Genomic DNA, 16,724 nt, shown 5'->3' with positions numbered 1-16,724 from the left:
TGTGTGCGCGTAATGAATTGCAGCCAGGCCCTGCTGGGGTTAGACACAGAAAGGGAACACCCAGGTTTAGCCCAAGTCTGATCCAATCACAGGACAAATATGGGAGTGGCAGTGAGCTGTGTAGTTAACGAGGGCAGAACCTGCAGCGGACCTGGATAAAGAACACAAACATGCACACCCAGTGTGACAACGGCATTCTTAGAAAATTTCATGCCTGGCCCAAATGCTAAGTAATGGATAAACAAATGAAAACCTGCTGAAATTATAATATTTTGGAAAACAGCCAGGCATAAGTATCACCCCATCAACCAGTCAATTGAGGGATTCTGGACTTGTTATTCTTTAGCTGACATATGGCAGAGTAATTGCTGTCTGGGCCAGGGAGGAGTCAGGATAGTGGTGGGGGCTGCTGGGCCTCCAGTCCAGCCATCTCGGTGTAACTCATCACTGGACTGGTGCACCTCCCTCTCCTGCTCCCTGGACCTTCAGACCCACAGTGGAGGACAATAATCAAGGAAAGGGATGGGTAGCAAGGGAGTTCGCCGCTGGCCAAGGGTGGCCAGGGTCAGTGGCATCCATTCACCCCTCTCCCCTTGCAGGGTCTTTCTCTCTCATCTGTCTGGATGGGTGCCCTCTCTCTGGGGCACAACACGATGAGAGGCCCTGGCTCCGCTGCCGTCTCTGCCTTTCATGTCTCCATCTAGGGCAGTGGTAGAGAGATGTGGAGGGGAGGACGAAGGAGGGGGCAAGCTACAAATGTCACCCATAAGGGGGGATTTAATTAAAAATGACAGAGGCTGGCGCTAGAGAGTGCAGGCACATATGCGCGGAATTTGGGCGCAGTGAAAGCAAGTGCCTATGATTTATAATTCAAGTAATGCTCTGCACTCCTTTTAATTCTATGGCCAAAGAAAAAAATATCAAAAGGCCGTCTCTGTGAGGCTAATCCAATATGATATTTTTAAGGGCAGGCGGTCAATGGCTTTTTGAAAAGCCAGCTTCTCTGGCTCCCTTTCTGCTTCTCTCTCTCTCTTCTCCACTTGTCTGTCTTTCCCCAACTCCCTCTGCCGCTCCCTTCTTTTTCTCCCCTGCACTCTCCGCTCTACAGTACCTCAACCCCCACACCCCCCCGAGTCCAGACACAGAGCGGGCTGTGATAATGGAAACATCCCGCACTCCGCCTCCCGTTTCTCCCGCTAAGCTCTGTGCGCTTGGGGGAAATTGATTGTCTGGCGAGCCGATCTGAACGCTTCCAGCTGATGGTAGAGCCAGTTAAGTCCTTTTTTATTGAGGGTATGAGGGATTTTTAATGGGAGTCGCATCAATGAACTGTGCAGCCATTCGGCATCTGCATGCAGGGGCTTTTTCTAAAACCCTCCTCGCCCTCTTATCCCAATTGCTCTGCCACCCCAGTCCACACACACACACACACACACACACACACACACACACACACACACACTCTTTGCTTAAAGGACAGCAGATGCAAATGACACAGCTCACCTCTACCTCACTGCCAGGTAATTCCCCTCCTGTGTCTCACTCACTCTCTTTAAAGGGTGTATTCTGGTATTCAGTCTCCTGTTGAGAGCCCAGGTCACCTTATCCACAACCCCATCCCATGTTGGCACAAACTGGGCCACGAACAATAAATCATAGGGACCTGCTCAGCAGGTGAGTGAGGCTGAGTGTGCCCACTTCTGCAGCCAGACCCACTGTCTGCCTTTCTGTACCCCTTCTGGGCCTGGACGAACAATTGCCTTATTGAGGCCAAGAACTGCACAGTGGTGGAAATCCAACACTTGCTTCCCCCTCCCCCTCCAAGGACAGAAAGGAGGCTATTATGTTCAAACATCCTCATTATGAACCTCAAGTCAGTCGCTGTGCTAGTCTTTCAATCAAAGGGTTTAACAGGTGGAGAAAGAGAGGGAGAGTCAGACAGAGAGGGTCAGTAAGAGGGAGGGCAAAGGGAAGACTGGAGACTGTTCTTTTTCTCTATTGATTTGAGTCCTGACTCCCACTGGCTGCTCCTCAATAAAGGACCCTGAGAGGAAGTGGGCTAATCCTGCGAAATTGGAAGTAGGGAATCGATTAAGACGACTGTTAAGGTCTCCCTCCATTTCTTTCCCTTCCTCTCCATCTTTACTTTCTCTAATTCTATTTTCCGCAGTTTCTCTTTTGTCTGTCCTTTCACTTCACCTCTCTCTGAAACCTCATTAGTGAGCCCGGTTGAACCCCACTCAGCTGAAGAGCTGCCCCTTCCAAATGCACCCGGAGCTCTGTTTACTGCTCTTGTTCCCTCTTTGTTTCACACATCTATACGGCTCCATATGAAGCATCCACACAGACCAGCAAAAACAACTTCAGATCCAAGGGCAGAGCTAGCACCCAGTCACCTTGTTGTTTGTGACTCTCTTCTCTTTTGTGGTAGTGTGATGTTGAGCTGAGAAGTAGATAATTGGTCAGGTGCTGAGAAAGAATCCTGTGCTTTATGTCTTCGCCCAGAGCCAATCAGAGCCTCTTTAAAGCATTTTACTGAACTGGTTACAGACCTGATACAATGTCCCACTAGTGAAGAAGCACAGAACCTGCTATTCCCACTAAGCCTCTCTAAGCTGAGGTAAAAACTGGTAGGTTAGTGCTCCCCTGCTCTCCATCCGCCAGTCCTTTTAATCGGCTTGAGGTAGCTTGTAGGCCTGCCATGTAAACAAAGGCCACTAAAGACTCCAAGAGCATTCAATAAGGAGGAAAGACCTTTCCTTCCCCTCGTCAGAAAACAGACGCTCACTGTAAAAAGCTTATCCAAAACCCTCAACAAAAGTAGGGAGAAATTCACCTTCCAGATGCCTGACTGCCGCAGCTCTCCCTAATCCCAAACTGGATAGGACTAGTCTTGCCAGCTCTGTAACAGTTTTCAGCCCAGGCTCATCTCTGTCCCTTTACACCATTTTGTGAGTGGACAGAGGGTGGTGTTCGGGGAGCAAACAGAGCAGCTGTCATGCTTTACAGGCGGCCGGCACAGCCAGGGCCAGACACTGTAAATGTTTACAGACCCTCAGGGTCACCCAGGGCCAGTGAGGCACGTTAAACACTGTCTGTTCAGCCCTGTTGCCACGACTGCACAATCAGCACAGCTAAACAGCCCCCCTCGCAATGAGTAGCCAAACAACATGGCAATCCAAGGTCTAAGTGCAGAGCGAATGAATCTGTTTAGAATTCCTCAGAGTAGCGCGGGAGCACAGTGACCAACAGAAACCAGAAAGTCCATTTTCCTTCACTTATTCGCAGTCAGGGTTAACTGCCCGTTTCTATCATTCACAATGATCAATAGATTACATACAAACGACAAACACAAGCCTCTCTAATTTCTTAGCTTTGGGGCAATCTGTGAACCCCTGACCTCCATTGCTCCCTGTCACTTTATGAACTCACATTTCCGTCCAAGGGCTTGCAGGGGATCCAGGGTCTTGCTGGCACACACTGGGTGCTGGGGTGGAGGGTTTTGCCTCCTCTGCAGACAGGCCAGCATGGCGAGGTGGGCACAGTACTACAGCCGGGGGAGTTCTGCGGCCAACCTGGAGCAGAAAAAGAGCAAGAAAAAAGAGAAAGAGAGGAACAATGAGTGAGTTAAGCAGGATGATTCAAGGTCAAAGCTCCATGGCCATGTCCGGTAAGCCAGCAGGAGCTGGCTCTGGGCTAGATGGACTAGGTTTCTCACCCAGGATTTAATTGGGAAAGCATGACTACAGCTGCCTGCCTCTCAGCTCTGTGGGCTGAATGATAAACACACACCTGCACTGGGGCAGCACGGTTGACATGGGTTCAGCGCACAGTCCAGACTAGTCACTCTGCAGCTTCAAACAGCACATCCACACAGCCATTCAACCGCATCTCCTGTCTATGAAACCATCCTCAAAACAAACACACAGGCACACACAGAAAGTACCAACACTCAGGCACATTCCTTCCAGGGCAGTGTGTGTGTGGTGATTGATGGCGTTATCTATGGACAGCAAAAAAAATGGTAATGCTGAGAAAACAGCAGTCTGTCTGCTACAACTTAACATGCAACAGCTCTGGGGAACTGTCAGGAAAGGCCTGGGGGACTGAGCGGTGTCTGGATATATGTGTAGCTGTGTGTTGAACCGTATGGTTGCATGTTTGTGTGTGTGAGCAAATGCAATGGGTTGGGAGGGGGAGACTGCCAACCGTACATCAGGGCTAGTGACGGCACTAATCAATCTCCCTCTAGGCCATAAATCTCCAGCTCTATACTCTCCCTTTTCCCCACAGCCACCTTCAGTCAAGCACACGGAGGCAGTTGCTGCTAGTTTCCTCTCAAAAAGCCCATCGCAGCCCCAGTGGAAACACATAAATATTTTTATATATATATATATATATATATATATACACATACATACACACATATATATACACACATACATACATACACACACACACACACACACAGCTCCGTCAGTAAAAACCATCAAGTTTTATCGAGTAGCATGGAGGGTATCATTCATCAGCAACATACCAGTGTCACATAACACAATGATGACTGATTACAAAGTCTTCTACTTGGATTATGTGCCAGATGAGAACAGCTAAAGCAAACCATTTAGGTCCAGAAAAGTGTTTTTATATGATAAGGATCGAGATTCACTCCACTATAGTTCACTTAGCGGATATTCTTTGACTTCCAGGAAAAATGTGCTTTTACTGTAACATTGTATAACACTGCAGAAGCCCAGAAGCCATTTTGGCCTTGATCTTAGCTCTGAATGCGTTTGAGTCTCTTGTCCAAACTGCATTGATATGAAACACTATCGTTTCCATCTGGGCCGGTCTCTTCACATATTAAAACAAAGAACAGAGGCAAATATTTCATCTATGCTGTCAGCGCCAGCGTCTCCTGCCATGATGCGTGGCAGATTATTGAAAAATGATTTCTCATGCGCCTGTCACAGGCTTGTCCCCTGTTATTTATTTTCTCAGTGAATCACTAAATGAACATTTAGCCACCTGCCATCAGTCCATTACTTAGTTGTATAGATTAGCATTTTAATATGAAAGAAAGCAATTACAATGATTACGAGATAAATTAATCGCAGTGCATAAAGTGCCAGCTCCTGTTCTTGCTCATTTAAGGAAGAAAGCAAAATATACTGTAGATCATCAGTGAAAAACATCAAAGTATTAAACCACTAATAGAAGCATTCAATCAAACCAACCTTCACAAATGAAAAAATGTTTCTGCCATATTTGATCAGGGTGAAACAATGGTTTGAAAGTAAAAAAATACAGGAGTTACAAATTTCTTCCAATGAGCTCACATTCTACACCCACTAAATGTGTTGATTCAGATCAGAACTTAGGTGATTTTGTAGTTTCACTTTTTGACAAATTAGCTTTTTTTCTCACTAATAAAGTAAAACCTGATCAAAGTATGCACTGAGAAATGGAGGAAGCGCAAAACAACTCAATTTACTGCCTATAACTATGGTTGAATGACTTTCCTGGTTTCAATAGTTCAAGATTAGAAGCAGGTGCTGCAATAATGCATCATCCCTGCAAAACTCATAAAAAACATTTTCAATAATACATTTTACACAAGACATTAAATCTGACCTCAGACCCTGAGGCTTGTATAACACACTTCACACTCTAAGTCAAATGTGTATTTTTATGACCTGTCAGAATCAGCACGAAACAACACTTTTAGCACAAACCTGACAGTGTGAAAACGGTGTTCACCAAAAAGGCTTCTCACTAATGAATGCAAGTAAATTGAATTAAGAATTTCTTGTTAATTCCACAGTTCACACACACACACACACACACACACACACACACACTGCAGATGGAAGAGAGGGGCCACTCTATTTCTCGCCAGGTGCTTGAGCAAAAAAGGTCGCTTGCAGTGCCATTTCCTCTCTTACACACAGGCCGGCCTGGCCCAAACACACTGGCACTTTGAGCTCATTACTGGCTATTCACATAACCCTTTCTCTGTGTCCTCTCTGTGAGGATACTAATTTCACAACGAGCCCATCCTCACAGCCCATTTGTTAAAAGATAGTGGTTGGGAGAGAGGAAAGGGACACAGTGTAGATTGAGACTAAAAGCTAGTCTTAACGGGGGGATACCTCAACATTTTCCCCCCTCCCTGAAATGAAAGACAATCGTGTAACTACCCTCCATTTTTCTCCATTTGCTGCTCACCAAATGTATTCTGAAGCATTATACTTCGCTGAAAGGGACCCACTTTTTTTCAATTCAATTTCAAGAACCAATTTTCTCCTATTATTGCCTTTAAGAGCGAGGCAGAAGGAGCAAGTCTTTGGCTTGTTTGTCATGTCCTCCTTTCCCCTCATCTCCTCCTATTAGGTTATTGTACTACTTAGCAGATGTCTATCAGTGGCAGGAAATTATCTCCAAACCAAAACCCTGGGACCCATCATCCAGCTGCTCTAAAACAGCCTGTCATGCCCGGGTCAATCCCTGTGAAGGTGCTGGAGAATGTGTGTACGTGAGCGCGCGCGCGCGCGCGCGCGCACGCACGCACGCGCACACACACACACACACACACACACACACACACACACACACACACACACACACACACACACACACACACACAGCAAAACCCCTGAATGTCTATCGGCTATTTCCCGTTCTGCTAACGCTGCTGCCGGGTTTGCAAGGGGGGCGGAAGATCAGTCCCATGAGATGAGGGAATAAGCCGGAATCAAGAGGTGGTGGGCTTGGCAGAGGGCTATTTCTAAGTTAAAAGGTTCTTAAACTGCAGAGGAGATCAGAGGAGATGGCTCCCCGCACCCTAAGCTGTCTGCCCAGATAAGCATCCTGCCAAGTGCGGGGTGTAACGGGGTGGTCATGGGTGAATAAACGGAGTGTGTGTGTTTTGAGCTACACGTTTCAGGTGAAAGAAAGAGTGAAGCAGCTGGGTTTTCATTCTCAATAATTTGTGGTATGTGCTGACATGTGACATAAGTAAGATGGCGTTGAATGTTTGGTCTGATTCATAGTCTTTTAGTCTTGTTTGCTTATTCTTCTGATTTAAAACAACATTTAATTATTGTATGCTTGTGTTTAGACAGCATTTATCCTTTATAGAACTTTGGCTTCTTTTGTCAAATGAAAATTGGGTTTTGAAGAAAAGAAAAAAAAACATCCCAGTGCCACAGGGATCTATTCATATTAGACATATCAGCGCCTCACAATTTATGTCCGATGTCAACATTCAGTGCGTATGCAGGCAGTAGCGTGCCCTCTATGTAGCGAGGCTGAAAACCAACGTGTGGAGGTCGTGTAGTAGGTGGGCATGAAGCATGTTTGATCTCAATACAGGACACTGGAGTTCACCTCCCTTTTCAACTTGCAACTGATGGTCACTTTGTTAATAACTGCAATCACAACCCTAACCTTAACTAAGTGCATGCTGTAGCAGTTGGTTACAACAAACATCATAAATGTTGTAACCTAAGATTTTGCAGAATTTCATGTATCAGCATTAGTATAAAATAAAATCCATGGCCTAGCTAATATTTTTTTAGAAAAACAAGAAATTTGACTGCAGTGTCTCCACTAAAACTACTGCTTGCAGTGAAAGACCGGCCGAGGTCTGGGAGCCTGGCAGACAGCCGCCACAATGAGCAGGGGCGGGGCTTCAACCTAATTGAATGGTGACCCTGCCGTCTCACTGTGGGACGCCCCATGCAGTGCTTTTAACAAGCTGCTGTGTCTCCCCTCTTAATAAGCCCAAACAAGTTAATCCAATCGACACACTCAAACCCTTTCTGTTTCTTTAACAAGGCACTGCCTCTACCCCCTTAATCCCCCGGCTCCCCCTTCTTCGTCACCATACCGTCACATGAATGGAGGGAGAGTGAAAGGCTCCATTAGGAAGGACTGGCAGTAAACCCCTATGGCTCGGCACTTTCCACACACCCGCACTAAATAATTTGCACTCATACTGTATATTCAAAACACAAACAAGCACACACACACACACACACACACACACACACACACACACACACACACACACACGCTCACATGTGCCTGATACAACTGGTCTGCATGGACATGGCACACAGTGAGAGGGTTATATTCGTCGACCCTGATCCACAAACACACAAACAAAAAAACAACACACAAACAAAAACTCTGAGGGGACGTTTGCCGACAGGCACGCACTCTGGGACATAAAACAGGCATTGTTAACAAACCCTCCCAGCTCCACAAACAAGAGCCACTGATTCCCTAACAATACAACCCCCTGGATGCATTCACCCACAAGCTCTGCACAACCTCACACCAGCACAATAAATAACCTGCACAACAAAAGGCCATTGTGTGTAAAGGCCTACAGTTTAGGCATTATTGCCATGATATACAGTGTTGGAATAACATATTGGCAGCCAATTCTTATATATACGATGCAGCATGTCACTGTTATTGGGGCTTATACAGCCTCATATGCCACGCGTGTCATATTTATGAGAGGTTTCTCTGCAGATGAAGGGCATCTTGACAAAAACACTCAGCTGTTAGCTTTCCATATTCCAGTCAGCTTCAATAGCTTCACCCATGGGATGAAGGGTGAGGAATGTCTGGCAATCCAATAGCAGCGAGTCGTCTGTCATCTCTAATCAAAACACGCCTGCTTAGACTAATGTCAACCCTGTAATAGCAATGAGGTCTAATTGACTTCACAGCCAACTGCTGCATCTTTGTGCTGGGCTAGGATTCATTAATGGTAAATAACGGGCTCAGAAGGCAGTGAGCCATTATGAGTACGTGGCGACAACATTCAAAATGTAGAAAATGCAAGGAGCTGAATGAAATTAAGATGAATGAAATTTAGATTACATTTCTCAGTTTGAACCGGTAAACCGGGTTGGGTTACAAATACTGGGGTGAGGACTGTTTTGAATATTATACTGAATTTAACTGTACATTTTCAGCCACTACCTGAGCAACATTCTGAGGCTAAAATCTAAGCCTGTCAGGTAGTGCTTAATCAGTGCAGCAAATGATTTAGTGCAGAGGGCCACTAATGTGAAATACTAGCTTACAGGTGGTTTTGGCGGATTTGTTTGGCTTAGGGTCTGCCAATTCTAGTGTGCAAGGCAGGACCCCCTCTGTGGTCCAGCTCACATGGTTCCATCCAATCTTGGCACCTGCCCCTACACACGGGATTTATAACATACCCTGCTTCCTTGTTTGATTTTTAAATGAAAAAATGTCTTCACATATTTGAAACAGCAGGCTAGTTTCTCGACTACCATGGCTACTCCAGCTAGTGAGGAAAACAATACATCTGCACTTCACTGCGATCCTAGGAAACAGGACAAGTACAAGTACTACATGTGCAGCTTTTTGTAGGGTTTACCAAGAGATCAGTTATGTCTCTGCATGCTGCTCTTTTTTCACCTAAATGTACTGGGGCATCCAATACGCTAAATCCTGAGTAGGCTGACCTTTACATTAGTTAATCACATGTGAAGTTTACCAACAAGTGCCTTGAGCACTTCACCATGTAGCAAAATTAGTATTCTTTATGGTATTGTTTTGCTCTTTCATGACATGAGAGGTAATTCTGAGGCCACAGAAATCTACAAATTTTTGCCACCTATAAGATCGTGATCAGAGAGTCATTGAGACATGTTTATGTGTTATACTACAGACTTGACAGATGAGGAAAATGTCAAGAATGTCAAGAAGAACCAGACTGCAGAAACTTGCAGAGAAGATTGCAACAGAAGCTATAAGAAATTAGATGTATTCACAGTAAAACAAGCTAAAATGTGCATGAAAAACAATGTTTAGTTAAAAACATTTCAAACTCAATAAGCTTGAAGCTGACAAGAGTCACAAAATGTTTTTGTTTTTTTTCCAATTGTAGGCTTAAAAAGCGGCAGTTTATCAAAAGCAAAGAGCAAAGAGATTAAAACACAACTGCAACAAACAAAATTCACTAATCATAACTGACTTGTAGCCTTGTATTGGTGATTCAGATTTTAAAAAGTTGTGTATCCTGTGCACTATTCACCAGTCTGAAAATGGGAGAGCCCCCTCAGTAAAATCTGTTAGTTTCCAGCACAGTGCAACCAAGGTGCTCTTATAACATGACTGGGCCTCCGTGCTTCTGCCGATGCCAGCGAGGGACTTTGAGCGATGAGAGCGTGGCTTAATATTGTCAGACAAACCACAGGGGAAACACATCCTCTTCTCCTCTTATTGCCTCAACCTTTGTTGTATTGTTTTGTAAGGCGGCAGCATCGGTTGTCATCTAATACCACTTTCACACAGAAACCCTATGAATGTTGTGACATTTTGAGCAGATGTGGTGAGTAGCTGTGGAGTTTCTAAACTGTTGCTCATAGATACACCAGAGGACTGCAGTTAAATGAACACAAGTCTGGCTGCATTAAAAACTAAATACCTCTCTAAAAAACAGATTCTTTTAAAGATTTTTGCTGGAGTTGCAACCTCACCAGGCAGAACTTCCAAACATAAATCACAAACACTCCACACTAACTTCCGCCAAATGTGAAAAATGAGCTGCACTTTCTTGGTTTCCATGCTAGGATTTATATTTTCTCAGTAAACCTTTTTACACACCATTTGTAAAGCATTGTTGATATTGCAAAATTTCTTATCCCAATGTGACACGATCCTTTATTGTCCTAGACAGGTCCATTCACGGCTTAACACAACAACAATAAAACAAGGGTTCTTTTTTTCCCCCATCTACCCATCCTATGGTGGCTCACTTGAATATTCAAACAGTGCTCATTGTCTTTTTGTGTTTTGTTCATTGTTTGTTATGCTGTCATTCCTCAGCTTGGCTCCTGAACTTCAAAGAAAGGCTTATGTCAATTTATGATGAAATGGAGTGAACAGGCGAGAGAGAGAGAGAGAGAAAGAGAGAAAGAGAAAGAGAAAGAGAGAGAGAAAAAAAACCTTCACGCAAAATGGCCCTGCCTCAAAATATATGCTTATTAATGGGTGTTCAATAAATCAATGGAATATAATTAAATTCAAACAATGCGATTTCTTCTCTCACTTGCCAAAGTCTGACACCAAACATTGCTCTCTGCGGGGCCTAAGGTGACCCTAATTCCCATGGTCCAAAAGACAACTCCGTTGTCTTTCATTGGAGGGTGTCATCGATCCAATAGTTAGTCATGCATAACATGAGTGTGTTGGGAAGCCCACAAGGCAATCAAATAGTGCACCGCTGAAATGTTGACGTTGATCTCATTTGATATATTTGAAGTGTGACAAAGCCATTTTTGCTCTGCTGGATTTTAAAGACTATAGAAGAGCGGATGACACAAGTGCTCACACAGCTGAGCTAGCTGGGAGAGGAAGCAGGCATTTTTCGCCACACATTTTCTCCTCGTTGCAGTTTCCGTCGCTGAGACTCAGCAGCCTTTTCCCTTTACTCCAAAATGTGTGCCATCCAGCTGTTGTCATCCTTCTCCCTCTGAAAGCTGGCCCTGATCGTGCCAGCAGAGAGAATCCAATTGGACAGAGTGGGAGGTGAAGCTGCGGTTGGTAATCACCTGCTGGCTGAAGGCACAGATGGCACAAACACCAGCAAGATGTTCGTGCAGCAGCAATCCAAGGAGTCTTTCTGACAGGCCTACAGACAAACACACAGAGAAACCTGAGAAACCCACAGCGAGCTGAGGAATTACTGCATGCAGATTTGATGCAGAAACCTGGCCGCCTGGCAGCCGGCGAGCTACCTGAAATGCAAAGAGTTAAAGCATTGATCTCTTGTTTTCACAGGCAAGGTCTTGGTGTCACTGCTCAATGATCGGGGAAAGTGAAAAAGTGGGCAGGTTGTAATGATTTAAAATGGTAGATGCTTTCCATGACAAAAGCAGCCTGATAAAGGCTCCTGTTATCAGCGAGTTTGACCAGCCACGGAGAGAATTGAGAAGCGAGGTCATCATGGAGATAACAGCTTATGTGCAGACTGATTATCTCTTCCCCCTCAAGGATTTTTGATACATTTCGTTGCTCCTGTGATTTATTTGGTAGACCAAAGACTTGCTTTCTGTTTCAGGCCACAGAACTACAATTCAAGGAGAACACGGTTAGTGTACACCTGTTAAGATTTACTCTTGAGCCGCCATGACTTTAAATCTTCTGACACCCTGGAGACAGTCAATTTAAGTTTCCACTGGGATTAACAGAAGATATATGCTGATACATTTAACTACAGCAGTTTGAGCGGATGTGCAACTGTCACCGAAATCAGGTACAAAGCCTGTTAGCTTTTCTGTCTGAGCTCTAGATGAAGGAAGCTGGACGAAGTCATTTAGTTTATTGATGTTGCTAGCAAAGATTTTTATGGTAGTCAAGGCTCCCCAACACATCAAACATATCACAGTAAAAATGCCCCGGAGACATCCGTCTTCCTGAAGACTCCCCAGCAGATGAGCTCCTTCTGCTGTGTGTTACTGCTCTGTGCCTTGGTTTGTCCTTCACAAGAGACAGGTAACACTGCCAAGACCCAGTAATTAGTGCAGATGGAGACTGTAATACTCTCTTCCCCTCCCTGCAGAAATGCCAAGGGAGGCAATCTATAAATTCCTGCATATTAATGCAATTTAAAACCACTCCAGACACCTTGCTGGAGGCAGGTGATAAAAAGGTGAAAGGCAGACTACCTGGCACATAGCTGCTGATATGTCGGTGACATCAGTCCTGTCTCAGCAACTTCCACACACACACACACACACACACACACACACACACACACACACCAAAATAACTTGATAATCTATCTCCTTTCTCAGAAAATGCTCTCCGAATCTTGACCTTAGGCCTCACAACTGGGTCTCTATCAATAATTAAATGGTAATCTAAAAACCCATTTTAGTTGGGTCATCTTTCTGCGCCATTGTCCCTGCTTCTCTTCTTCCTCCATCTATTTTTTCCTCTTTCTGTAAGATCTAGTTAGAGATTCCATTAGCATGAGAAAGCAGGCTGGTAATTGTCTTCACCCTACTGAGTGATCCCTGGATGGAGGATTAGTCAGAGAGAAAGCCCTATTTCAACTCAGAGCACAGATGCTGCCCACAGCCACCCACTCCAGATTAGATTAGACTGCAGAGGGATGAAACCAACCGCTAACTTCAAGCAACATTAAACAGAAAGCGTGGACAGGAGGTTAAAACCAATAAACTTTTGTTCACCTTTCCCCACCAGCTGTGACCTCCTTGTTTTCTGTCTCTCTTCTTTTTTCAGAAATTTTCATTTTAATCTACTAATATGCTTTTCTGTTGAAAATAGGGATTGGGGGAAGGCAGCTTATAATTTTTTTCCTCTCTCTCTGATATACACAGTATTTAGAGCTGAATCTCCCTAAATCATCCCCCTGGGCCACCCTGTCCGTCGCTAATCTGCCCACCCACTCATAAGGAGGTGTCACATTTCTGGCACTCCTCCATGGGATAAGCATTTCAAACACCAGAGCTTCTCCTCTTGACCTTTTCACGGAGATGATCGATTTAGCCCATTGGATTTATTCCATAAACAGGCAACCATTACATCAAAAAGGCAAGGAATTTACCTCAGAGGCAGAACTTAAAATCCATATAAGCTTCATGAGGGTTCCAATTTTTATTGGCTTTTCAGTCCACTTCTTGCAGCACATTAATAAGCGCCAAGCCTTTTCAGAGGCTGTTTTGGTATCTGAATCACTGCAGTTCTCTACCTGTAATTATTGAAGCAAGTCACAAAGACTACAGAGTGAAATTCAACTGCTATCTGCACTCCATAAAACCCGTGATGCAGAAAAACTGTTTAGCTCACTCCCCTGCCAGAGCAGGATAAAGGGGAGCACAAAATGACTAAAAAGTTTAAAAAGGAAAGCGGTGCAAATATGGTGGCTTTGTTAAAAACAGCACATACACTGTGGAAAGTCTTCACTCTGTTTCCACCTGTCCAGGAAGCTCTGTGGGGTAAACCAAGGAGTACCGAGGCCAGTAAAAGGTCTGCTGCTCGTTTGCTGCGTGAGCCATTAAGTTACAACACTGCAAGCTTCCTGTTTTCATGCTTGAACACCTTCTACAAGCTTTCAGCAAGGACTAAGACTAAACAATCTCGAGTAAAACACCAGGGAAGAGAAACCTAAGAACACTAAGAGTATTTCAACAACAGAACGCTTTAAACCAAAACAAATCACACGTCACATCGAATCCCATTTGTGAAAGTTAAAACAGGAAATCTAAAACCAGTTTCATTTCACCAGAAAAAGGGAACACTCCCTCTGAGGAGCACAGCTAGACTACTCTTCTTTGTCATCACAGTGGCCAGTGAGCTCTGTTTCAGCTCTGAGGGACTCCTGCTCTATGGTAATCATATCCTATTTGAATAATGAGGCAATACCACCACTCCTGCCACCCATTCCCCCTGCATCCTTGACTGGACTCTTTGATAGACATTAATTCTAGCTCCATCTATAAAGCTCCTCTCATGCATTTTTAATAGAATCTATTACTTTAGGATTAAATTATAAAAGACTGTCCTCCTTAAATTTTTAATAGTTTGCATAATTGGTATCAGGGCCTGAATGCGAACCATAAAAACCCAGTTTGTACAGGACTGCGCTGCGGAACGAGCCACACAGCGTTGTTGCACAAAAAAATGACACACATGGCACAACACTATCGCAGACAAGCGCACATCGGCACACGCTTGTGCACGCACACGCGAGCAAAGCCATTATAGCTTCGGGTACATTGCCATGGAGAATAAGGTGGTGTGAGCTCAGCACTGTGAATGAAGGGGACAGTAAGGTCAGAGACCATGAGAGATGCCTTTGGCTGCTGAGCTCCTGCAGGAGCCTGAGGCAGGAGGAGTCACCTGATGGAAACAGGAGACACAAACCAGGTGTCCAAAGACACTTGCTGCCATTGATGTCAACCACAGCCACAACTCTCACTGGGGCAAACAGCAAAAACTACTTAGCAGGTTTACAGCCTCCCTTTGTCCCCACAGTCACTGATAACTGTGTTCAGTCAGCTTAAATGGAAATATATTTCCCTTCTCTGGTCCCGGTTCCAGGCAGATCAGCCATGAGTTAAATGTCATCTGCACACTCTCACTCTCTGCATCTCCAGCTCAGCTCTTTCCAATAACAGACAGAGCATACAGGAGAGCAAATGTGTCTGAGGCATCTCCTCTAAACTAGAGCCCCCTTAGAAATATACGCACGTCACCATCCCCCAAATTAGCACCGCAGGGACACCCCCCTCACCACCCCCGCCTGCTGGCGGCAGCTCTTTGGCATATCTGTACGGGGAAAATATTTCACACTGTATGAATTATTAAGTGCGGGGCCAGTGCTAAGCAGTGTGGAGATAGACCAGTTATTCACAGCTCTATTGGGACGGATGCGTCGGAAACCCGGGCCGCACGCCTATCAGATCGTTTGTCACAAGCGATAGACAATTTACAATGAGAGAGTTTTTCAATTTATTCATTCTGCTGTCACTGCAGTTTTCTACCTCCCCTCATTCCACTCAACAACCCCCTCCTCCTTTAACTGTGTTTCGTCTGGTGGGGGGCTCCACGCCTGAACCATCCGCCTGCCTCTCCGTCTGATACTGTTGCTCACTTTGCCTTTTCCCAGCCTGAGGAGAAAGGTGGAGGTGAAACACATGTGCAAAAGACATGAGGAGAGCGGATCCTGCTACTTTAATTATCCTGACTGAGGTAAAGGTATGTTGGGGAAATCCTGTGACAGCTGAGGGGTCAGGCCCCAGTGGTGAAGTTGTGGCTGACTGTGATAAAGGAAAAAGAAGCAGGAAACAAGACAGACCAGGGTGCTTGGCTGTGCCTCTTTAGGATTAAGCTTCTGGCAAGAGACTAACAAGGAGGACCACCCCATTAGATAGAAATGAAAAGAAGAACTGAATTAAACAGCAGCTGACTTATTTACACTATCAAAGGCAAGTTAAGGCACGGAAGATAGAAAAACAGCTTATAAAAGTCTAGACATGATGAAAATGTACAACTATTTGGATCAGTATTGTAATAAAAGAATGCATTTCCAAAGCCAAAATCATCCCAAACACCAGTTATTATTTTAGTTGATGGGAATTGTATTCAGGAGAAAGAAGGGGATCCTAGAGGGCAGGCTCCTGCTTATTTTCACTTAAGAAGAATTGCCAAATAACAACTCCCACGCAGACAGATAGAGGACCTCAGCACAAATGTCTGACAGATTGCAATTTCAACAAATAATTACTGAAGGTGAACCAGCAGTCAAAACAGCCACAGATTTGTTTTTTGTTCACAAATACTCGTTAAAGAACACGAACCACAGAACAGACCAGCCTCAACAGCCTTAGCAGCGCTTACACAAATTCACGAGAAAAACAAATTAAGCTGAATATACAAGAGAAATAGAAAATGACATCAGCAGCTTTGTTGGTCTAAATGCTCGGTGAGAGCAGTTTGACCTGTAAAGCAGCCCAGAGTGTTTCTCTATCTGTGACATCCTTTGAAAGCCTGACGCAGACGGGTTGCACTGAATAGGCCTTGATGTGAAAGGCAGAGATGTTAGATAAATGTCCTCACAGCCAAGGCCTCTGCCCTCGTCCTGATGATGCATTCTTATACTCAAATACCCACTCCCCCGTTACACACACACACACACACACACACACACA

General features: G+C 44.8%; 1 protein-coding gene across 4 annotated transcripts in view; it reads right to left on the bottom strand.

Moving 5' to 3' along the window:
- Window positions 1-16,724, bottom strand: part of fam222a (family with sequence similarity 222 member A) — a 77,606-nt gene that overhangs the window by 21,300 nt on the left and 39,582 nt on the right. For 3 of the 4 annotated variants that reach the window (XM_046034021.1, XM_046034020.1, XM_046034023.1), the window contains exon 2: window positions 3,433-3,575. In XM_046034021.1, the coding sequence (XP_045889977.1) occupies window positions 3,433-3,529 (97 nt within the window). In that variant the 5' untranslated portion in view covers window positions 3,530-3,575. Of the gene's footprint in view, window positions 1-3,432; window positions 3,576-11,597; window positions 11,660-16,724 lie in introns of those variants that run through there. The other variant, XM_046034022.1, reaches the window with a different exon arrangement.

Source organism: Micropterus dolomieu, linkage group LG21, assembly GCF_021292245.1.
Source record: "Micropterus dolomieu isolate WLL.071019.BEF.003 ecotype Adirondacks linkage group LG21, ASM2129224v1, whole genome shotgun sequence".
NCBI classification, from domain to species: domain Eukaryota; kingdom Metazoa; phylum Chordata; class Actinopteri; order Centrarchiformes; family Centrarchidae; genus Micropterus; species Micropterus dolomieu.
This window is presented reverse-complemented; position numbering and strand designations above follow the sequence as displayed.